The sequence below is a fragment of the Ornithodoros turicata genome, chromosome 1, assembly GCF_037126465.1.
Source record: "Ornithodoros turicata isolate Travis chromosome 1, ASM3712646v1, whole genome shotgun sequence".
NCBI lineage: Eukaryota > Metazoa > Arthropoda > Arachnida > Ixodida > Argasidae > Ornithodoros > Ornithodoros turicata.
In genome coordinates, this window is record NC_088201.1 from 164,718,417 (window position 1) to 164,742,794 (window position 24,378).

At 46.7% G+C, this 24,378-nt stretch overlaps 1 protein-coding gene and 1 long non-coding RNA gene across 3 annotated transcripts in view; both read left to right on the forward strand.

Moving 5' to 3' along the window:
* LOC135378739 (uncharacterized) overlaps positions 1 to 21,494 on the forward strand; it is a 45,514-nt gene extending 24,020 nt beyond the window's left edge. Inside the window, exons 2-7 of one of the 2 annotated variants that reach the window (XR_010418562.1) lie at positions 7,175 to 16,718; positions 20,597 to 20,760; positions 20,824 to 20,866; positions 20,954 to 21,009; positions 21,084 to 21,236; positions 21,342 to 21,494. This is a non-coding gene — a long non-coding RNA (uncharacterized LOC135378739). Of the gene's footprint in view, positions 1 to 7,174; positions 16,719 to 20,596; positions 20,761 to 20,823; positions 21,010 to 21,083; positions 21,237 to 21,341 lie in introns of both variants that reach the window. The other variant, XR_010418561.1, reaches the window with a different exon arrangement.
* A 1,264-nt stretch (positions 21,495 to 22,758) lies between these two features.
* LOC135388723 (tigger transposable element-derived protein 4-like) lies at positions 22,759 to 23,652 on the forward strand. Its single transcript, XM_064618471.1, has one exon. It carries the CDS (start codon positions 22,759 to 22,761, stop codon positions 23,650 to 23,652), a length of 894 nt encoding a protein of 297 aa, XP_064474541.1.
* The last annotated feature ends 726 nt before the right edge of the window (positions 23,653 to 24,378 follow it).

The following is a 24,378-nucleotide window of genomic DNA, read 5'->3' on the forward strand; positions in this document are numbered from 1 at the left end:
AACAGCACTTTGTAAACTAATAAAATTGTAAAATGACTCATCCAGACCGATAAGACATCATCATCATCGTCACTCCGTTCATGTTCAGAAGCGCTAGCATGACGCCAGAGCTTCTCTCGTTCCCCGGCCCCTACCATCATCGCCGTGCTCTCGTCAAAATGGCAGCGGCATGTCGAAATGCAGGCCAAAACAAGATTGACACTGCTTAATGGAGGAGCACCAGCTACCCGTGACATAGTGGTTGGGATGATGGATTTTTTCTCTTTATTTTTCTGCCAATAAATCCCCCCCCCCCCACACACACACGCCGAGACTGGGAGGCGACGCAGGTTCGGATCCTGTCACCGGCTGTGCTGTCTGAGGTTTTCCTTGGCTTTTCAGAATACTTTCCAGAATGTCGGCATAGTTCCCCCTGAAGTGGACCCAGCACGCGTACTAACCCCCCTGTCCCCCACTCCTTCATACTGTCCTCTCTCCATCTGTCCACGTCTGTACGCCGCTCATAGTCACAGTTGCTTCACGGCGCTAACGAGGAAGTAAAAAGAAAATCGAGGATAACGTCCATTGTGCCCATTGTGAAAAACGGAGACCATCCATGAGCAGGGTTCAACACTTGTATGCGTGACAGCAAAGTTAACATGCGCAGAAAAGAAACTATGGTGAAATCACTCAACGAGAGAACAGCGCACTGGGTGATTTGTTATTTGTGGCGCAATGGGGTCACGGCGACAGCTGATACAAAATACAGCACACAGGCGGTTGTCGTTTGATTGTTGTCTTAAGAGGGGATATCACCCGTCGCGGCCCCATGTATTTTCAATGGGGCAAACTTTTCCATTTTTCTCGATAAATACTCGTCCGATCTCCACGATATCGGTCTCATTTGATAGCTTTTAACAATTATGAGAAAATGGATTTTTCAAATCTTCAATTTTCGCTTGGATTTTTCGTTGAGACGTTGTAGAACGTGTGGAAAATAGCCAAAAATTGACCTTGGACTTCTGAAGCGAATAGCAGAAAAGAAATCATTCTAGGCGAGATTTGCTCAATCCATTTTCTTCTAAAATGTGTCCTGAACGTTTTGGTACCACTATCTCGCGTGTAAAGTCAGCCATTCTTGAGATAAATGAGAATATCTGAGGGTATGTACAGCGCTTCCTCGGGACAACTTTTTCTGCCGCCCGGTGCTGCCACGACGCGGACTTTACGTTCAGAAGGTATTTATCCGCCAAGTGTGACCCTTATTTCAGCATACTATCCGAGTTTCCCTTTCCCAGGAAAAAAGGGGAAGAGCGCTAAGCTCCACTACAGCGGGGCTATTCTTTTTCCTGCTGTGTGGCTTATCCGCGCCGGCCTTTGAGAAGCGGGCACAAGTGAGCATGTAATGACTCAGCATGTTATTCTCGGTATTGGGCTCGTCCTTGCAGTTCGGACTGTCCCGTCGATTCGCTTGGTTCCTGTGTGCGTGTTTGTCCCGAACATCTGGAAGCGTCGAAAGATATGTTTGGCGCAGGGACGAGCGGCGATGATGAGCTGAGCAACTGAAAATTCGGCACCCGCCAAAATAATGATGATAATAAATACTAGTGAGATAAGCACAACATCCCCATTGTCTTGCGGCCTCCCAAATAGATTTTTTTCGCTCTCTCTCTTGTTGTTCTCACTTTGTTGTCGGGAATTCCCTTGTAAGGTTGGTAACAGGTCAATGGTAGACGGCCACCGATCCTTTTCACGTTCGAAGCATTTCTATCTGGGTTTGTGGACGCGACCTCTGTATGTATAAGATATCGCGTTCTGGCACAGATAACAACGTTGGTACGGTTCAGGCCCGCCCACACGCACACAAAAAAGGGGCGGGGGCAGGAAAGAAAAATAAAGATGTAACAAAGAGCATTGACCATTGCTATGCGCTGCTCGTTTGCGAGTATGAACCGCCTTGTGCTCCTGCAGTATGTTGCTTAGTTTTCAACAATGGCATCATATCTCAGCAATGAAAACAAAGGAAAACTAAATTTGGTGGCAGAGTTTTAGTATATAATAGCACATATGTCACATACTCAATCGTTTGCTATAGTGCACTTAAAGTATGCGTACAGCGCGGTTCTGTTGAGCACCCAAAATGTTTTTATGGACATTGAATGATTCTGACAAAACTACTTAATTAATTAATTAAGTATTATTTACCGGTTTAAGGGCTGAGTTGTCAATGAGACAGTCTTTCTTTCCGCTGCTTATGGGGCATGCACGAGCAACACCGAACACCCTTTTCCCGCCATTACTGGTCGTTATTGTTTAGCTTTATTTATTACAAGTACCATTCTTTTCGTATTTTTATTTTCTAGCATTCAGATTATTTGCTAAACGTTTGTTCTGGCATTAATTTATACTTCAAGACGTGCACGCGCAACAGGGAACGGTTGCATCCCTGCGTCCGTGCATAACGTATAAGATAATGGTAATATCATATGTTCAACTCCTGCCCAAATGATCCTATTCGGACATTCCAACCAGATACTTTTTCTGCGCGAAGATACAAAAGGAAACATGTATACGATGTGTATGTGTGTTTTTTTTTCTTATTCAGTACCGAGCGAGAATAAATACACAAGTCCTACTCTCGTGTAAAATTCGTACACAAAAGGAGGTGTTCAGTCAAAAGTGGCGTTCAGTCAAACGTCTTGAACAAAACCGCATTCAACTGAGCAGCATTCGGTCAAATTGGCGGACCACGTGCTAGCCACTAGGGGAAGCCTATCAGAAGGCCGAAAATCATAATACCGATCTATCAGAAGGCCGAATGCCAAAAGGCCGAAAAATCATAACGCTGAACTATCATAAGGTCGAAAGCCAAGAGGCCGAAAATCATAACGCCGAACTGTCAGAAGGCCGAAAGTCAAAAGGCCGAAAACCAGAAGGCCGAAAATGGAAAGGCCAAAGAGACAGAAGACCCTGAATGGGACTGTTCTTGTCATAAGATTATAAAAAAAGTTTCCTGGCTCTTGTATCAGGAATCGAATAATTGGAATGCGTAGCATTTGGTGCTCAGAAATGGACTGGCTGGAGAAGAAAAAAAATCTACAACATGTTTGCTACAAAAAGAAAGTGCCTCGTGGGTGAATACCAGTGAATGACTTGTATCACCCACTGAATGGATTGTAGAGGAGATGGTGTTTCTCTACATTTGGTGACCGGAACGTGATTTGAACAAGCAACCGTCTGAATCGCTTGCTATACAGAAATAACTTAAACCCAGTTAATGACCATCGTGAATTTACCCCTACATAGGATATCTATGACAAGGTCTGTGGGATTTTTTTTTCTTTTTTGCTTCGCCTGCAACTTTCTGTACCGTTCTATTTCAAGAACTGTATAATGACCGCGCTTGTCCCCTGACACAGGAGAACATATATGATTTCTTCCAGAATGGTCATCAGTTGTCCCAGGTCATTCTATCGGCTACTCACCCTACTTATCGAAAGGCCGAACAATTATGTGCGGTTTTGAGCCAGAGCTGATGATAGGGAAGTGGTTTTAGGAATGACCGAGGTTGAAGCCGTTGCTGAAAACGGGATGAGAATGGGAAAGGTCATCGCATAGCTCGTAATTTTTCGTTTTCCATTGTGTAAAATAAACACATACAATAACACAGTGGTTCATATGTCTACTTTTCCTTTTTTTTTCCCTAAGTGGTCGAAAGTACGTTATTAACGCGAAGTTCGGTGAAATAATTTATTTGCTGTATTAATTCACAGCAAGTCTATCCTACTTAATTTGTAGAGCTAACTTTTTATCGCAGTTGGAATAAAAGTTTTCGTATCCTGGGTTCCTTATATTTCGGCCTTTCGATAATTCGGTTTTTTTACTCTTCGGCCTTCTGATAGTTCGGTTTTCTGAATTTTCGGCCTTCTGATTGTTCGGTGTTTTGATTTTTCGGGCTTTTGATTTTCGGCCTTCTGATAATTCCGCCTTATGAGTTTCGGCCGTATGATTGCCACCCGCCACTAGGTGCCGATTTGGGGATTGTCGCAAAAATGTAGCTGCTGAAGGTGCACGTTCATGGAGTAGACAGTTGGTACCATCACATGCGAAATTCACAAGTTAATAATTTTTGTCTAATTGGTGAGGGTATTGCAAACGAACATTGCATAGCATAAGTACAGCCCCACTGATGCCAACACAGAATAAATTATTTCGCCATCGTGAACCGTTTTCTATTCTTTTCTATTCTTCCAGCCGGGAGATTTTGGTGAAGCAGCAAAACGATATACAGGTCGAATAGAGTGCAAACCCAGGAAGCAGCCGACAGACACATGAATAGATGCGTTTGTTCCCCAAAGCTGCGTTCTCCTCAAGAACCCCTCTTCTCTTAGGAGATTAACCGCGCATCCCGAGCGAAGTCGGGGTGAACAAAAACAACAAGGTCACGCATGCCGTGGGGGTGGGGACTACATGCCCCCGCGCAGTATCGCGCGCTTCTTGAACAACGGCACTAGTTACAGCACTCGGCGCCCCTAGCGCCACCTCGTAGCTGGGTAGAACCCGGCGCCATCTCGTGCCCAGAAACGACGAAAAGGCGCGGGGTACATCCCCTCTTAATATGTTGTACTAGTTCCCGCCATTATCCCGTTAATCCTCGCAACACATCGCTAAGAGACACTATATGCACAAGGGGAACGTAACAATGATTCGCGTCCTTCAGCACCATGACGACTAGGATTACGAGTGAAGTCACAGAGGCAGGACACCCCCCCCCCCTTCCCGTTCCCAGTCAGATAGATCCGCCCCTGTGTCCACCTGAGGGTTCTCTAACGTGCCCCGAAATCTTAGCAGACGGGACACCCTCTTCAACGTCCCTCGCTGGAGACTGCGGGTCTATGCTACTTTTACGTTGTCACCAAGGTTCTTCCGTCCCCCACCGGAATCGAACCCGCGATCCTGGTGTCAGCAGCCTGACACGCTACTAACTACGGTCAAAGAATATCCAAAGAGTTGTGGAAAGCAGAAATGTATTGCAAAAAATTTTAAAATAACGGTAATAACTTACCAGCATTCAAAGGTCGGCATCATCGCACAGGCGCTACCCCGGTGCAAAGCTGGTTCCCTGGCTGCTACCATCATTAGGGTGTGACAGCAGTTTCGTGATCATGGATGCAGGGCTGGGCGGTTCAGGCACAAAACGACACTGCTCCAGCAACGAGCATAGCTACGTTCGCACCAGGACAAATAAATGAAAGAACATCCGTGAGCACGCGTAAGCTTCCTCTAGACGTGGCAGTGGAAGAAAACATGCACAGAGAAAATGCTCCTGACTCCACGGAGCAAGTACCAAACTAGGCCGAAACGAAACATCAGAAAAGCCCGAATACAGTGGGAAAGACACGAGCAAACCACAGCACGACTGGCACAAGAAGGCAGTGATTCCGCAACTTGGGAACGCGACTTCGAAGCTAATTGTGCCAGATTTCTTTGTGTTGGGAACACAGACTACTGTCCTCTACCTCTGTGTTACCGTACCAGAATTGCACACTAAGAATGTAAAATCGGGTGTTATATGCTCTCTGTTTCGAATGCTCTTGAGAGATTATGTGACCACAGGGTGTTTTCAGCTGTAAACTCAGTTACAGCGCCTTGTAAGAACGGGTTATCAGGATAGCCAGATTTCCAACGTCTTGTTCTCTACTCTTCGGGGTTCCTAGGCATACGGAGTGTAGAGGAAGTTCAGACCGCAAACCTATTCGTGTGGTGGTCCCCCTAGCAAGCATGCACTACTTGTTTGCTTGAACGGCGGTAATTAGAACATGACATTAGGCACTCCTGTGTCCTTGCATTGTTGCACATTGTTCTAGTCTCTTCAACTTTCCTTCGGGCCAAGTTCTGTTTAGGTATTCTACGGCTAGTTGTGTTGATGTGTTGAGCCCAGCGAGTGCTCGTTGATGTTGTTCTTTCCTCACACGACAGTGTCTGTGTGCCTTGTTTGAGCAGTGTCGTTCTTGTCGTTACCTACATTGGCGCCGCTATGTTGACGAGAGTGCGGACACAGTGGTCCGGGAAGGCGGCATGAATGAACCCTCGCATGACGATGAAGACAAAGTGAAGAGTATAAACTGGGAGAGCAAGTTTAAGAAATTTAAGTTTAAAAGTTTAAGTAAGTAAATTAGTTTTAGTATTTAGTTTAAGTAACTAAAAAAAAGTTTAAGCAAGAAATTTTCAGTGGGGCTCGTCACGTCACGCACAGCCTTTGAGCACCTCGGAGCCTCGTGACCCGGGAAAACATAAGGATGCGTGACAGACGTCCGACTGCGGGCCGAATGAGGCAGCAGCGTATGTTTTTAAAATGTCCTCCTCGAAATTAACCTTTTGCACAACGCTTCTGCGCATGTTCTGTGAAGAGGATTTCCTACATATTCAATAGATGGCGCCAATATGGCGGCGGCTCTGCTTTGGCGCGCGCAGAGCTTGTTTAGCTGGACAGCCGCTAAAACAACAACTTTATTTCAGGATGATGGGTGGGAAATTTCATCGCAGGGGGCGATTCTCTACCCCCACTGCTGGAGGTCAAGCAGCCGCTATGATACTAACGCGAGTGTGAAAGAGGTCCATCGCACGCACCGCAACAACTAACGGTTTGCCCTCCTACTGAGACTCCGGTGCGGCAATATGTTTTCCGCAGTGACGCGTCCAAACGTGACGTCACTGCACAAGTCCCATTCAGAATGAACCTAATGCAGCATGCCACTGGGCAACTGATGTAAACGAAAGCGTGCGTCATGTACCTACTATACCTACAACATGCTCGGTTGCAGCATTTACGCCATCTTGCTTACGTCACAAACGCCTGCTCAAAGGGGAAGGCAGTTTCATTCCTCCTTCCACGATTATTTCTCAGAACTATTGGCTGAATGCTCTGAGAATAGCTGACGCGGAAAGTAATCAAAGATGCTGTAATTTTAAGTTGCATTCCATTTGAAAGTGAACGCGGTGTAAACATGGATGTGAATGCAATTAATGAGTGTATAAATCATCACTGGGGGCAGTACGAGGCAAGTTCTTCTTTCTAATCTCATCTAATGAGTGGACAAATTACCTGGATGTCATTTTGACAACCAAACTTTTGCGTTCAGGAGAACCACAGTGATGCGTGAAATAGGTAACCTGAATTTTGTTTGAATTTCAGAAGGCAGCGAGCCGGAATATCCTGAAAAACCAACTTCTGCCGTCCAGCTCTCGACCAGCAGGCGATGGAGAACACGCGGTATGAAGACCCTGCAAGACTGGAGAACCTGCACAACGCGTCAAGTGACGGGTTTGCAAGGATCGAGGCCCATGCCCTGGAAGGGGAACACAGGTGGAAGTGGCTTTTCGTCCCGCTTGTAATCGTCGTAATCGGAATTGCCGGTTCGGCTTGGATCCCATATGGTACACGTATGAAGGAACTGGGCGAAGCTACTGGCGAACTGGGATGGACTCGCAGAGAACTACAATTGGCTTCTGCCAAACTAGAAGAGACTAGTAGCAAACTACAGCAGCAAGGGATTGAACTGGAGGAGACACGTAACGAACTCAAGCGCACTAATGACAAGCTAGAGCGAGCTACTATTGAACTGAAGGAGACTACTGGTGAACTGCAGCACACACGTATAGCACTCAAGTTCACCGCTACAGAACTGGAAAAGACCCGTGGCGAACTGCAGCGGACTACTGATGAACTGCGTCAGGCTACTGGAGATATGACGCGGCACGCTGGCAGACAGGAGCAGAAAAGTGACGAACTGCAGCACGATATTAGCCTGCTATCTAAACACATTAGTAACTTTCCCTATATCATGATAATAAGCGTCCTATTGTGGGCACTATTCATGGTCGGGTGTAGAAGGGGGAAAGATTAGCGATGCACTGACGCTCTTCAAATGCTGCTTATTACGGAAAATTGAGTTTTCTGTTTTGAAGTGGTCAGTCAACTGATTCGAAATTTCACCAATCGTCAAAGATGCGAGAAACTTCGCTGAGTTTTACAAATCGACGCAGTGTCTTTTTTTTTTTTCGTTTTGCTTTCTAGAATACATTTGGAATTATTAGGAATAATGTTTTTGATCATTGCTTGCTGTTACTTTGTTGCTATTCCTTCCTTGCCAAAATAGCACTATACAGGGTGGTCTGCGAACCATTACAGAAATTCATAGTAAAAAACCTAGGCCACGGAGAGACACGCGGTCAAGGGACTTTTTCTGCCAATAACTTTTGCCACATATTGGTGACATTTTTATTTCATTTCAATTTGCGAAAAGTTAATTTCTTGAACTACTAAATTTCCCAAGGCAACCTAACGTTTTCATTGCGGCAATGGGTCCCCCTGGTCATTCTGCTCAGTATAGCACATAATCCCACTCGTAATGCAATGGCAAATGCCGAAATGAATTCGCCGAAAATACGCGGAAATGAGCCCTTGGCTCTGCCTCTTTTTTGACGGCTCGTGGTTTGAGCGCAAAGCTGCGAAGAAAGGAGGTTACATTGACATGCCACACGAGGGGGAAAGGGTCACAAGCCTTACCCACGGAACAAACACGCGCGGTGAGTGCCGGAATCAGATCTATCTTATCACAAATGAGATCACCCGACGGCTTGTAACCCTTTCCCCCCTCGTGTGGCGTGTCAATGTAACCTCCTTTCTTCGCAGCTTCGCGCTCAAACTGTGAGCCGTCAAAAAAGAGGCGGAGCCAAGGGCTTATTTCCACGGATTTTCGGCGAATTTATTTCGGAAATTGCCATTGCATTAGGTGTGGGATTATGTGCTATACTGAGTAAAATGACAACGGGGAACCCATTCCCGCAAAGAAAACGTGAGGTTGCCTTGGGAGATTTCGGAGTTCAATTCTATTCAAGACGGAAAGAAATCCTTTCCGTCAATTGAAATGGAATAAAAATGTTACCAATATGTGGCAAAAGTTATTGGCAGAAAAAAATCCCTTGACCGCATGTCTCTCCGGGGCCTACGTTATTTACTATGAATTTCTATCATGGTTGATGGACCACCCCTGTAGTCGTATATGCTTTGGTGCTCCATGTTTCAGAAATACTGTCCACTTAATGTACTCACACGTGTTTGTGTCTTATTTTATTCTCACGTATAGTGTGTTTTCTATGGCTCTTTACCTTTGCACGATATACGGAAGACCCTTTGACCGGGAAATCTTCCCTCTGGGTCCTCCATTGTCTCCTGAGTCCTGGGTGCTCGATTGTGTGATTTGAGTCATGCACTTAATCTGGTATTTTTCCAATAAAAATGCATATAATTCAGTTCACTTCAATCCTAAGATTTCCAATAACATCTGGCTTTATCTGTTAGTCGCCCTATGGACCGAAAGCAACTACGTGTTACAAAATAAAATAATCATGCATTTGACGTGCGTTTATCACGTGCAGCAGGGTTCTTTCTTTGTAATAATAATAATAATAATAATAATAATAATAGTGCATTTCATGTAGGGTGTTTGTATACGGCAATATATCTTAATCGCAAGGCACTTTCTGTGCGCTGCCTTTTGGGCCATGGTATTATGTTCTGTTACAAGATCACACATAGTATTGTGGCTAGATCTCCCCTATTAGGGCAATGGCATTGTGATTCCCACCAATGTCATCGGGCACACCAATATTTTGTATACTTTCCACAGCACACCACTTAACCCCGTCTCACGAATTCAGCGAGCCACAACTGCCCTCCATTCCCATGTCGATCTCTTTGACTCCCGTACCAGTTCCATGAGGGTATTTCGAGGGAATTCAGTGGACGCCACTTGGCACAGTCCATTTACGTAAAAGTACACATACAAACGCGCAGTCGTACCATTCTGTATTACTTTTTCTTTGTTACTTTTTTCAACACTGCTGGAAAGCAATTTTATTTGGCGCGGCATATCCTCTGCTGATGATTGATTGATTGATTGAAAGACATATCCTCTGCTCTTTTGTTTTTATGTATGACTTTCATTCACGTGTGGCTCTGCTTCGTGTGTATGTCCTACATGTTTGACTGCTGCAGTGCGGTAGATGGGTAGCCTGTTGATACAGTGGGAAGACATGATAAGATGTATGCATAGTGGAGACAGATGTATGCATCAGCAGCCCGTGGATCAGTCTACTGCCAGCAAAGATAGTGTATCTGAAAGAGCATGCGATAGGAACGGTACCTGGTGTGTAGGTGTTACCCTAGCGAAAATGTTGGCAGAGGCCACCAAGATGTTTCAATAGATCAGTTCATCCGTAGCGTGCAGCCAACTGTCCTGTCTTCTTTACTTTGTCCGTGTCCCATGTGCGCTCTTATTAAGTATGTCTTCCCAATGTTTGACTGCAACACTATGTGCATGCACATGTTTTTTTATGTATTTATCTTCGCGTGCCAACACTAAGGCCCCGTGCAGTGCTTTGGCACGTAAAGAGATGTTATTATTAAAGATTATTATTATCATTGTTATTATCATCGAAACAACTGCTCCGAGAGAAGCGCCACTACTGCTCAGCATAGCGCCACAACACATATTGGATTCTTCGTATATTTGTTATTTCTGTTTCTGACCTGTTTGATTATCAGGAACGGATAGCACGCGCTCAGAGTGTTCCGTGTAACACCGCCCCCTCTTTTCGAAATAGATAAAAGTGGCGAACTTGTGCGACTGGTATAGTACAAAGAGCAAGCTGTCACTCTGGCCGACCCGTCGACGGTTCACGGTGTGTCTTGTTGCATTTGGATGGCTGGTCATCAATCGCTTGTGGAAGAAAGATAGAACGGGATAAAAGATCCATTGGGAAAGAACATCCAACGGGGTCGGGTGCCTGAGGGAAAAGATCCAAAGTAAAAACAGATCCAAACTTGAAAGAAGATCCAGGCGAGTATCACTCTGCTGTTCCAAGAGGGCATGATACCGTTATGCAATGGATCCCAGCTCACGTAGGCATTCCCGGAAATGAAGCTGCCGATGCTTTGGCTGTAATGACACACCTGAAAACGAGCAAGACCCTTGTATATTTCACGGCGTCGGACGCCGAGAGAATGCTTCGTGAAATACTTCACGACGTCTGCTTACGTACATGATTTGTTGATGTGGAGCCCAGCTTGCTAGCCAGAGTCGACTCGAATTTACGCTTCTGCCTTCCGAGTCGCACACCGCGTGCCATCGAATCATTTGTGTACCGCCTTCGACTAGACCTCCCTTTCAGCGGTACCCTGTTGTTCAAGATGGGGAAGGTAAACTCGCCGAACTGCCTCACGTGTGATGAGGTGGAGAACACTGAACATATATTAATCAACTGCTCCAGATACAGTGTCCAACGTAATGCCTTTAGAGCTGTGAGGTATCTGGCATTCGAGCCCAGCCGTTGACTTATCTTCACACCGCGCCTTCGCACGGCGAGTTCAAGGCTTTCGCGTCTAATATTCCCACCCTAGTTTATCTTTCCTGGCGGGCTTTGTCAAGAGGCAGTCCGCTCTTGGTACTCGTACAATAAACAGCTCTCTGATAGCGGCAGCTCGGCTCGTGCTCTGGTTCCTCTACGGAGTGTAAAGCACAACATGGTGTCAGAAGTGGGATCCACGGGTCTATTCTTCGTATAGCGTGGATCTCTACAACTGTCCAAACTCCAAACCCTTAAACGTGAAGTATGGCAACGCCCGTGACGACGACGTCGTACAAGATAGCACCTCCAGACTCGTTCTCCTTCAAACACAACGAGTGGCCGGCATGGAAGCGAAGATTTCTTCGATTTCTGTCACCTTCCGGATTGCAAGGACAGAAAGAGACCAACTTGGTGGACACGCTCGTCTATGTGATGGGACAACTTCCTTCAAACGTTCCGAACGAGCCGAAGACATCCTTCAAACGTTCAAGCTCAAAGCCGAGGAATCAACCAACATCACAAAGGTACTGGAAAAATTCGAAGAGTATTTCGTACCTAGACGAAACATGATTTACGAGCGAGCCCTGTTCAACACTCGAGTCCAAAAGGAAGCCGAATCCGTGGAAGATTTTGTAACTGCTCTCCACGTCTTATCGTAAACTTGCGACTATGGCGAGTTAAAAGAGGATCTGATCCGAGATCGTCTGGTAGTAGGCGTCCTCGATCGCAAGCTGTCAGAGAAGCTGCAGCTGGATCCGGACCTCAACCTCCACAAAGCGTTGGTCACAGCCCGGCAGCATGAAGCGGTCCGAAAGCAGCAGGCTCACCTTCGACCGGGTCCCGAAAAAGACGGCAACATCGATCGCATTATTAGACATTCAGGGGGTAACAGGTAAACCACGAAGAAACACCACCAAAAATCTTCAGAGAGCTCAGAGAACTCCAGAAGCAAGACATGTCGTTGGTGCGACAGGGATCCACATCCGAGACAGCAGTGCCCTGTAAAAAATGCGATCTGCAACAAGTGCAAAAAGAAAGGGCATTTCGCACTCGTGTGCAAATCCTCCTCAACAGTGCACGCAATTGAAGCACAGCAGGACGTTGGCTTCGTAGGCATCGCTGGAGGAAATGGCAGCACAAGATGGGATATATCAGTGCTCCTAAACGGTGGGCCACACCTTTTCAAAATAGACACGGGAGCAGATGAAACCGTTATATCTTATGAAACGTTCTGCCAGCACCGTAAGCCAGGCATCACGCTTACAAAGACAGCTTCGCGGTACCGACGGCAAACTAGTGATGGGCAAGTCAGTTCATTTTTGTGAACTAATTCATTTAGTTCAGTTCACTCCACTGAACTGTCTAAAAGAATAGTTCATTCGTTCACCTGTTCGCAATTAAACACAATCAAAGTAATATAGTCCCAAACTTTAAAGTGGCTCGACCAAGAGAGATACAACAAAATGATCTTGCAATTCAGTTTTCCAAAGGTTCGAGAACATCAACATAGCAAACGTAATCTTTTAGGTCGCTTTTTTTATTTTGCTTTAAATTTCTACGTATATTTTTAACGAGAAAAGTATTGCACAGATCAATATGCAAGGTGCCGTCGTCGTTCAATGTTACAATCGTGTATTTCTGATCACTTACGTCTGCTTGCTGCGAACTTGAGAACACAGAAGTGTGATAGAGTAACCGCAGTTTCAACTCATTTCATTCAAATGCATGAGAGAGCTTGAAGAAAAGTACAACGTCTAGCGTTGTGGAGGAAAAATTGGGAAGCTTGCAGTGTATTGCCGCAAAAATAGCGTGCCCGCTCCAGGGTGTGCCAGTCACACAAGCAGTCAGCCAGAAGTCAGAACATAACGGCGCCACTAGCAGTCCACAATTGCGAGAAGGAGCTCAGAGCGATCTCAGCGCAATCAGTTCTAAATGATTTACTCTTGTTCAGCGTTCGCCGTTCATATAGTTCACTTGCCCACAGTACTTCAATCCATACGGCGTTCAAAGCCGCTCTGCTGGCTCTCCCTCCCCGCGCTTTTCCTTAAGCGCATGCGCCGTGGACGAGTAACAGTTCTGACAGGCGCTGCGAGTACTTCCAAACGACCCGCGGCATCGTTTAGTTCTTTAGTTCATCCAGTTCTCTTCCTTCACACCTTCACACAGTCCACTCGAAGCTCTCCCTCCCCGCGCTTTTTCTTAAGCGCATGCGCTGTGGACTAGCACCTTCTCTGACGGCCAACGGCAGACCCTGCGAGTGCTTCAAAACGTCCCGCGGCATCGTTTAGTTCTTTAGTTCATCCAGTTCTCTTCCTTCAAACCTTAACTAAGTCCACTTGAGGCTCTGCCTCGCCGCACCGCCCGCGCTCTTCCGTAAGCGCATGCGCTGTGGACGAGCAGCAGTTCTGACAGGCAACGGCAGGCTCTGCGAGTCCTTCGAAACGACTCGCGAGTCGCGACGTCGTTTAGTTCTTTAGTTCATCCAGTTCTCTTCCTTCACACAGTCCACTTCAGCGCAGCGTCACAGCCACTCAAGGCCACAGCGTATGCGCCGTGGTCTCCCGTCCTTCTTCTTGCGCGCATGTGCTTTGTTAGCTTTACAAAACGTTCGTTAAATGGCGCAGATGTCACACTTGGAAGCGTATCAAAGCGTATGCGTTGTGGGTGTCGAGGCCCAATGAACTGAATTGAGGAACTAATGTTTTGGTTGTTGTTGAACTAGTTCGTTCAGTTCACCCGAATGAGTTCAGTTTGAAGGGTTCGTCCACGAACGACACGTCACTACTGCAAACCACTCCAAATCCAAGGAACGATCGATTGTGAGGCAAAAGTTAAAAAGGCTAAGGCTAAGGCAAAGGATAAGTGGCAAAAAGGCAAAACAAGTGATCTATGTGGTGAAGGGACTTAAGAAGTCGTTACTTGGCAAACCACTAATAGAAAAGTTTTGTTTGTTCACACAAGTGAACAACGTGGCTTCTACCCCTCGTGTCGAGGGTACCGAGACAGTCCACCTCTGCAATCCGCGTAAGGACTTCCCTCAGTTCTTCAAAGGACTCGGTAACCTCAAGGAGGAATGTACTCTTGTTCTCAAACAAGATGCAAAACCGTATGCTGCCGTTTCTCCGCGCCGCGTGCCGCTCCCTGTCTTCAAAAAGGCACGGGAAGAATTAGAACGCATGCAGAAACTTGGAGTTATCTCACCAGTACATGAGGCAACAGAATGGTGTGCTCTAATGGTGGTGGTCCCGAAACCGTCAGGAAACATCCGTATCTGCGTTGATTTATCAGAACTCAATCAACATGTGCACCGCGAATGGCACCCCATACGCTCAGTTTAGCAGACACTATAGGACAGCTTTCAGGTGCAAACATATTCCCGCGGCTGGATGCTAACTCTGGCTTTTGGCAAATTCCTCTTAATGAGAATAGCCGACTGCTTACTACATACATCACACCGTTCGGGAGATTTTGCTTCAATCGCTTCCCATTCGGCATCAGTTCGGGGACAGAACACTTCCAGAAGAGAATGGCGAGGATCTTAGAAGGCCTCGAAGGGGTACTCTGCCATATGGATGACGTCCTTATCTACGGTTGTACAGAAGAGGAACATTCCCAGCGACTGAGGAAAGTGCTACAACGATTAGCCGACGCACAACGTACCCTGAATTCCGAAAAGTGTGTTTTTGGAACTTCCAGCATCACTTTCCTAGAACATAGGATAGACGACAATGGCATTCGACCGGATAATAGCATCCTCAAGTCAGTACAGGAGATGCCACCGCCATCAAACAAGTGCGAACTCCGACGTGTACTTGGTGAAGGACTGCAACATGTGCGCGCAACACCGCATCAACAGGAAAAGGCCGCTAATGCCTACATCATTTCCACAACGTCCGTGGGAAAAGCTAGCAATGAATTTGTTTTGCCTAAACGGACAATGGTGGTTAATTGTCACCGACTACTACTCGCGCTACCCTCAAAATCGCGCGATTATCGAGTCTATCGGCCGCAACGGTTGTGAACCACTGCAAGTCCATTTTTGCACGACTTGGCATACCGAACGAAATAATATCGGATAACGGACCCACAGTTCGCCGGTACAGAATCATCAAAATTTCGTAAATTCCCAGAGGAATTGAAGTTCAAACACACCACTTCCAGGCCGAGATATCCCCAAAGCAACGGCATGGCAGAGGCAGCTGTAAAGATTATCAAGGGATCTATGAAGAAAACGGGGGATCCGTACGAAACGCTTCTTTCCTATCGGTCAGCACCGCTCAAGAATGGCTACAGCCCAGTCGAACTACTGATGGGTAGACGATTGCGAACTACACTTCCCGTAGCGGAAGAAATGCTGCTACCCAAGAAGGTAGACCACGAGGCCGTAAAGTAGTGCGAAGAGCTACTGAAAAAGAGACAGAAACAACAGTTCGATAGACACTACGGCGTTCGACCTCTCTCTGATCTTGATGGGGGTCAAGATGTATGGGTCATCGATGTACAAAGAAGAGGATGCGTGAAAGGCTCAGCCTCAACACCACGTTCCTATCTTGTGGAAACGGAGAGGGGAAATCTTCGCCGCCATCGGTCGCATCTCATCCTGCTGTCACAGAGTTCACGTGATGACCAGATGGCCGAAACTATAGACCTCGCAGATGCACAAATGCATGAAAGAAGTAGCACTTGTGAGGATATGTCTCACATGCATACCAGAAGTGGACTCTGCATTACGTCAAAGGCTTTTCCTGAGTCAGAGACTTCAAAAAGAGGGGAAATGTGAGATATCTGGCATTCGAGCACAGCCGTTGACTCATCTTTACACTGCGTCTTCTCACGGCGTGTTCAAGACTTTCGCGTCTCGTATTCCCACCCTTGTTTATCTTTCCTGGCGGGTTTTGTCTAGAGGCAGTCCGCACTTGGTACTCGTACAATAAACAGCTCTCTTATAGCGGCAGCTCGGCTCGTGCTCTGGTTCCTCTACGGAGTGTAACGCACAACAAGAGCCGCCTTGGAAAGACTGGATCGCCATCCTCTAGACTTAGGGATGCTCCTCAGGGAATGGCCGAGGGACCTAAGACAGCTGCTTTAATGACATTTCTTGTGGACATTGCAGCGCCTCTAACTGTTTAGACTGACTCTTTTTTTTTGTCTCCAAGTGTTTTGGAGTAGCCGGCTCCTGTGTTTTCTAGGAGCCTCCATCTCTATAGTTTTCTTTTTAATTCCAACTCCATCCACGCGACAACAATGTCCATGAGGAAGAAAATGTACAAAGGAGGATGTGTGTGCATGTGTACGCTCGCAGAAAAGGATGACTATCATGTCATACTGTAAGCATATATATGAAAGAATGACTATTGTATGTTACTGTCAGTATGTATTGGTTCATTGTGATATAACTAACCAATGTTCGCGAATTCAAAAGTTCGGATACTGGACAGAAACCGTGGCATGGACAATGTCCGAAAGTTAGTGGTCGCGGATAACAGGGTGCTATCTTAAAGTGATAAAAAAATCTAACTGGCGACGTACTCGCCGGAGGATTGTGGGGCTTTCGGCAAGTATCATCTGGACACTCTTGCCACGATTGAGGAAGGCTTTGGAGAATTTTTAGTTGCGGGATATTTATTTATTTTTTAAATTGAACTTTGAAAGTTGCCTAGCGAACCTCTTTTTTTTTTCAGAGACGGATAACCGGAGACCCAACAAAAAATGTGCACAGTATCTCAGCAGAAATAATCCTCAAAATAGCAAAAAACACGCTTTAGGCCCGCCTGTTGTTGCACTGTAGGAGAAAGAAAAAAAAGTAAAATGAGGAGTAATTTCAGCTTCTAGTCCCCTTGACTGCAATTACTCCCCATTTTAGTCCCCTAACCGCGATATTTATTCCCCAGAACTGCAAATAGTCACCGAATTATGCAGATTGTGTCCTGAACGCAGGTCTACGTAAATATGTGCTCTTCGTGAATTTGGTGGCATAAGGCTATGTAATCTAGCTAACTGCAATGCCCTGCCCACACAGAGGAAAAAATAGTTTGAGGTTCTTTCTTGCAAAATTCTGCCCTATACATGTCGGAAAATTTTATATCACTCGACATATCACGGTTGACGGTTTAAGTCAAAGTATTTTTCCTTATGCACATGAATCGTGTACCCAGGTAAGCTAGAACAGGGCGTGAAATGCAGTCTCCACTCTGTGACACCCATATAGAACTGTGCATTTACTGCCTAATGGGACCAAATTTGTGGCAAAGGGATTAATATTATTCCTGGTTTTCTTAGGATGTAGACCCGACCATCAGTGCGTACCAACCTGCCCCATTCCTTCAACCTATATATGGTCTTTTGTTGTTGTTGTTTACCGCGAGAACTGTTGTAGCCCCGCTGCGGGACGCGCTGCCAGGAGGTCATCTGCAGTCCTCAGCCCGACTGTGCCTGATACAGGGGACTTCGTGGACAATACAGTTTCTCGGCATTTATTTTTATTTTATTCTAAATTATTTCTATTTATTCTACATTACGTGTTAGCGCCGCGAAGTAGCTAAGGCTATGAGCGGCGTACAGACATGAACAGATGGAGAGATGACAGCAGGCAGGAGTGGGAGACAGAGGGGTTAGTATGCTTCCTGGGCTGACATTCGTCCGGAAAGTCTGGCGGAAAACCCAGGGAAAACCCAAAACAGCACAGACGGTGCAGTGATTCGAACCCGCCTCACCTCCAAGCTGGAATGGAAAGGGGACCCCCTGACCACTACGCCACGCGAGCTGGTAATTTCTCGCCAGCAAGTGTCCCTGTTGAGGGGAGTTGTCATCCCTTGGATATGTTTACCTCGGCTAATACACGTGCATAGACAAGACTTGCAAAAAGCTTACGCCCAGTCAACACACATTGTTGGGAGAATGCAGAATTACCGTTGAATATTGCTGAACAATGTAGAACGCAAAATGCGAACATTGGTTCCGCGCTGATTTTACGTAGTCAATTCAGCATGTCAAATGTTTAACGTGAATATAACGTGGATTTGTTGCAGACATATTAACAGTAGATTGTCATACGTGAAAACAGCGTCCAGTGGCGTCGGAACTAATTTTTCACTGGGGGAGCGAAAAAAAGTGCTACCTTAAACATCATCATCATCACTTATTTTCCTTGAGGGCTCATGGTGTATGGTTGCTGCACGAACTGTAAACGTGCACCTAGGAAATGACATGTGCATATTTGTACAGTAGATCTAAAGTAACATTGCAGAAGTACTGTAATTAAATAGCGGTCGATGGTGAATTAGTTGGTAAGAGTTCAGTGCGTCCGGCTTTTTTTACTTCTGCGCAGTGCCTATAGACCTCTATGGCAAGTAATGTGTAGGGAACTTCGGGTACTTGTGTCCGGGAATCGCCGTCGCGGCATATACATGTGCCGGGACTGGAAGCGAATATCGTCTGATCCGCAAGCCTTCTGCGAATAAACCAGACTTTCCTGGGCCGGTCTGGAGCTCAGCAAGAATGTGTCCCTTTGACACCCAGCCTTTTGACTGGGTGTCACGCTGTCGTTATAACTCCCGGGCGACTCAATAAGAAAAGCCGAATAAATGAAAACAGCGGGCAAATTTTGGACATCGGTACGATGGAAAGCGAGGGGCCACCAATCAGGTTAACAGTTAGACTATTCTAGTATGACGGGTGAAGATATACACAATATATATAAGACAACAAACAAGCTGCGATACATATCCCATTCCAGAGGTGTTGCCTTCTCCGATGCCTATGGCATTTAATAATCGTGTAACGCTGCTGCAGTCGAGGGCTTGGTGGCGCTCCCTCGACGTTGCCACTGCCGACACATGAACACAACACCGGTGCGATGTTTCGTCTCAGTTCATCGCACTTGTCTACTACAGGTCTTACACGCCAGCTCGAAGTGGGCACCCTGTCCACAACCGACTGAAATCTGTGGCTGCGCCTCGCAAACCGCCGTTATAACAACCCTATGTCTTCAACTGGGCGGTTTCTTCGTATCCTTATTTCCCTCAGACGTCTGGTGTCTTGCGTCCCTTTTGCGATTCCCGTTTGCGCCTCTGTCCCCCCCACCCCACCCCATGGATAGAGTCTGGGAGTGCTCGCTCCCCCCGTTACACACTTTCTGACTGATTTATTGCACTTCGTACCACAAACCTTGCCATGGTCAACTCCAGAACCCTGTGAACCTGACACCATTGGTATGTAGCTCTTCTCAAACGGTCTCCGCACACTGTGACAGTGGTAGGATCTCTGCTTATTGCTCTCTAAATTTATGGCCACCGAAAGAACACATTCACGCGCGGGCCATTCCGTTAGACCGTTGAAGATTACGACGCTGGGCTGACACTGGGGGAGCCGTGCTCCCCCATTCGTAAATGAGGGGGAGCCGTCGCTCCCCCTGCTCCCCCTGTTCCGGCGCCCCTGACAGCGTCGATAACTGTAATGGAAAGTCACAGAAGGACAGACGTCGAATGTACAGCGTTGCTTTTGCGAAAAATTTGCCTCATACCTTTAGCAAAAAGCAGGCTCAAACTATGTGTATCTGCCGCACAAGCCGTTCAACAGCGCTTTACCAAGGTTGCTTTTGCGTGATTCTGCTACTGTTAACATTGCAAGAGATCGTACAAAGAAAATATTAATATGGTAGTAATTCCATACGTGGGAAACCTATAGCTGATGGGAAACCAGTAGCTGCTCTCCCAGTAATCCAGGCACGGTTATTTTATAAAATTCAGAGCATCTTGAAAACACTACCTATAATCAAATTCCATTGATTTCAAGGAATAATAAAAGATTGGGCGTTTGGACCCCCTTTCCTCCGCCATCCGCCTTCACCCCATCCTCTTAACCTGCCCCCTGCCGTCTGAGACCCCACCCCACCCCCCACACACCACCGTACCACAGCCAGCCTGGCGCCCGGATACAGGAGAAATCTGCGCAGAAGGCGTATTTTTTCGTCAGGCGCAGAAGAGAGAATCACGTGATGCTCTAGCCAGTTGCGCCAGTCCTCCTCAGGTACCCGCGGACGCGGCTGTAGAGTATGTACCACTGCGCCCATACACCATGTTGCAAGTGCCGTGCAAGTGCACACCGTGTGCCCAGTGTTGTGTGAATTATCTCAAACTATGGGCTCTATGGGGAGCTGTTGGAGCCTGGTTGCGCCGTTGCAGCGGTTAATTTCAAACTTTTCCAGATGCCGCTGGAGGATGGAGGATGGAGTCGAGGAACATGACGGCGTCTCGATGTCTTGGAGGAGTGCGGTAATTTCCAGCGCGAACAGCTCCAGCACAGGTTGAAGTTTGTGAAGCTGTAAGTGAGTGTCCCTCGTAGGTAACGGATGCGCCACAGTCTATACAGGTAAACGGTGGTGGTGTCTTTGTTATTAGCGTTCGTTTATTAGCGAGTCTATTGTTTTTCCAGTCGATTCAGCCCACCGAGTTCATGAAAATGAAAACGATCCCGGGTATGCTTGTAGGCACATTAGCGTGCGTGTGCTACTTTTAATTTGTGGTCGATTCACTGTAGTTTTCATCTTACATGTTCTTTTAAGACTCAGAAAGTCTCTTTTAGCAAGCTTGGAATCATTTATCGTCTAATGCGCTACAGGTAAGAATGCTACGTATATCGGAAAATTCTCAAACGTTGATATGTCTGTACCATGGTTGTGTTATTTTTCTCAGTGTGCTTCGACAGCGGAACTTCTACTTGGTCGGTGAGTTCCAGAGGTTGGAAAACACGAAGGCACAATGAAATCGGTAGCCGTTCATAAGGCGACAAGGGACCGGAGGATACAGTTGTGTCGCTAGCAGGGAAGACACGAGCTAATTATACTGGTGAGTAACATCGATGATCCTTCTTATTTACATAAGGTGGCAATATTGTGATCGTGATCTGTATAAACAGACTCTCATCAGATGGCACTTCACGATTTTTTACAGCTGCAACGTCCAAGTGCCTACGTGTACAGATAAGCAGAGGACCCAGCACAACCGCAAGCCAATAGTCCAGAAGATAAGCACGAGGGCTATAGCAAGTTCAAGTCAACACCTATGCCTTATGTATTTTGGGTAATAAAGTGATTCTATTCCCCACTTTCCTGCGAAATTATTTTTATACTAGACTTGGGATGTCTACAGGAACATTCAAAGTGTTAAGGGGGTTAAGGGGATACAGTGAAACCCGCGTATAACGATATTGACGGTAATCGCGAATTCCATCGTTATACGGGGTACATCATTAAACGAGGGCTGACCTAAATAGCGCGTCCCCGAAAAGCCGCACGCCGCCCCGCGTGTAGCAAAAGTAAACGACATAGATGCTAAAAAAAAAAGCGAAGCTGTGTGACATCGCAGTGGCTTGGGAAAACAGCGATCAGAACTCGTGGAGGGAACCAGACAACATAGCAGGACAACTTCTGGCAACACTACACGTCACCATTCCGCAAGTCAGCTTCACCTAACGCCTGCGTGCTTTAGAACACTGTCGCGCGACTCGCGGGTGGAAAGCACGTGCTAGGCTTTTTGAATCATCTCGCGAATTTGAGCGGCATTGGCCAAATACGGAGACATAAAAGCGTTACCACCTACCTCTTTCACTGGCAGTATTGGAAAATGAACAGTCGCTGTCTATTTTCTTGCCTCAATTTTTATTTTGGTTTAATTCTTTTGATGTGAATTTCGGATGATACAAATTTTTTCCGCTACCCCGTGAGATTCGTAGCATCGAGACTCTACTGTATCTTATCGTGGCGAAAATCGCCGCGTGGTTACGCGCACGGGACAGCGTCCATCACCGTTATACGAGTACTCTGAACCGCGGTCTCCATCGCTATACGCGGGTCTTTCCCCCATAGAACCAATGTATATTTTGACGGTAAAATAATGAACCATCGTTTTACGAGGGATATCGTTATACTCGATATCGCTATCTGCGGGTTTTACTGTATACAGTAATACCTATCATGTCGGACACCTCTGTACCTCGGACAACCCCCTAAGTCGGACGAAAAATTGTTGCACCGGCGCGCTTCCATTGAAAATGTATGGGGAGAAGATTCTCTATGTCGGACACCTCCCTATCTCGAAGGTAGGACAGTGTTTTCTTGCTAAGTCGGACAAAAGGTCCAGTGCCTCCTCCTCAATTTCCGCTCGGAAGGCCCGTAGGCGGCTAGTCCGTTGACCGATTTTGCTCGGATTACAAAGAAGAAGGGGTTTCAGAACCCGTTTGACAATTTGAGTCACCATGGAACCACTTGCATCTTCGCGTGCTCACAGACGCCATAGAAGTTGCCTGACGTGTGTGTGCTTCCATGCTGGCCGTAGACCTTGTAGGGTGAGCTCAGCGGACTGCCCAGCAATGCCAAAGCGAAAGCTCGTGGAATTGACGCTCGAGAGGAAGAAAGAAGTTCTCGACAAGCTGTACGGAGGAGCAACATGCAGGCAAGTGGCGGAGGAATTTAAAATTTCCAAGTTAACAGTGTCCAAAATCGGTACGAGCCGAGATGAAATCTTATGCGCTTGGGAACAGAACTCCAGCAGCAAGAGGAAAAGGATCATCAGGAAGACGGACAACGAGAGCGTGAACGAAAAGGTGCTCCACTTCTTTTTTGATTGCCGATCAAAAAACATTCCCGTTTCCGGCCCAATGTTGCAAGAAGCAGCGTTAGCGGCGGCAAGGAGTGAAGGTCTGCACGAATTTAAAGCAAGCAATGGGTGGCTTGCAAGGTTCCGAGAAAGACATGCCATTGAATGCAAGTCACTCAGTGGAGAAGCAGCTGAGATTGACACCAGGGCAGCCGAAGAATGGCTTAAAAGGGTTCCGGATGTCACTCGTGGTTATGAAGCGAAAGACATCTTCAACGCAGACGGAACTGCACTCTTCTACAGACAAATTCCGAAGAGGTCCCTTGTTACAAAGGTCGACGCTGCGTATCCGAGGGTGTTCAGGCAACGCAAGATCCAGCCCTCCAATTTGCCTGTCCATTGGTTTTTTAATAGGAAGGCCTGGATGACTTCTGTCATATTCAATGAGTGGTTGGCAGTTGTCAACAAGCAAATGAGGTGGGAAGGCCGCCGGATTCTCATCATAGTGGACAATGCTCCAAGCCACATCATGACGAAGAACCTGCCCAATGTGGAAGTTAAGTTCCTCCCTCCAAACTTAACAAGCGCTGTCCAACCCTTAGATCAGGGCATCATACAGACAGTCAAGCTCCACTACAGAAAGCTGCTACTGTCGAGCCTGGTTTAAAACGCTGCCACCTGCACCACTGTCTCCGAATATCTCAAGAAGGTTACCGTTTTGGATGCAATCGGCTGGCTTGCAAGTGGCTGGCTTGCAAATGACACTAAACGTGTAATTTTTATCGTCAGGACAGCGTTGGAGAAACGTTGTAAAGCACTGTTTCTTTTATGCTCTCATGTCGTACAATCTGGTACGTTGTATTCACATATAAACTGCATTTCATATACATTAAATTTACGTTGATCGGTACTTGTTAAATTAACGTGTTTTCGAGCGGACATTTGACATCACGATTTCACGTTCGCTTTCATCGTCGATTCAACATTCATTTTGTTGATATCCAACGTTTTTTCTACGTCGAGTTTACAATAGTGTGTTGACTGGGGGTGGAAAAGAAGGAAAAGGGATTTTCCACAGTTTTTTTAATAGTACCATATTGAAAACGTATCGCAAATTGCGCCCAACCTTACTCGGCACTTACTCTTCATTGCACACAGACACACACACATACATTGGATGGCGATGGGGTGGGCGATTCACCGCCGCTGAGGCGGTACACTGCCCTATTTCGCGTTGGGGGAGGATGAAGGGATGATGATGGGGCTTGCAAAGAGCCGTCGCCAGACCGGTGGAGCACAAGTAGTCCGCCAGAAGACGAAGGCCCTGTGCCTGGTGGGCAGCGTTCGACCACGGACCGAGGATCTTCGCTAGGTTGAACGGCCGCTTGTCAAT

Coding starts and splice junctions, on each gene's coding strand:
- LOC135388723 (XM_064618471.1), top strand. CDS start 22,759: ATGCCAAAGCGAAAGCTCGTGGAATTGACGCTCGAGAGGAAGAAAGAA.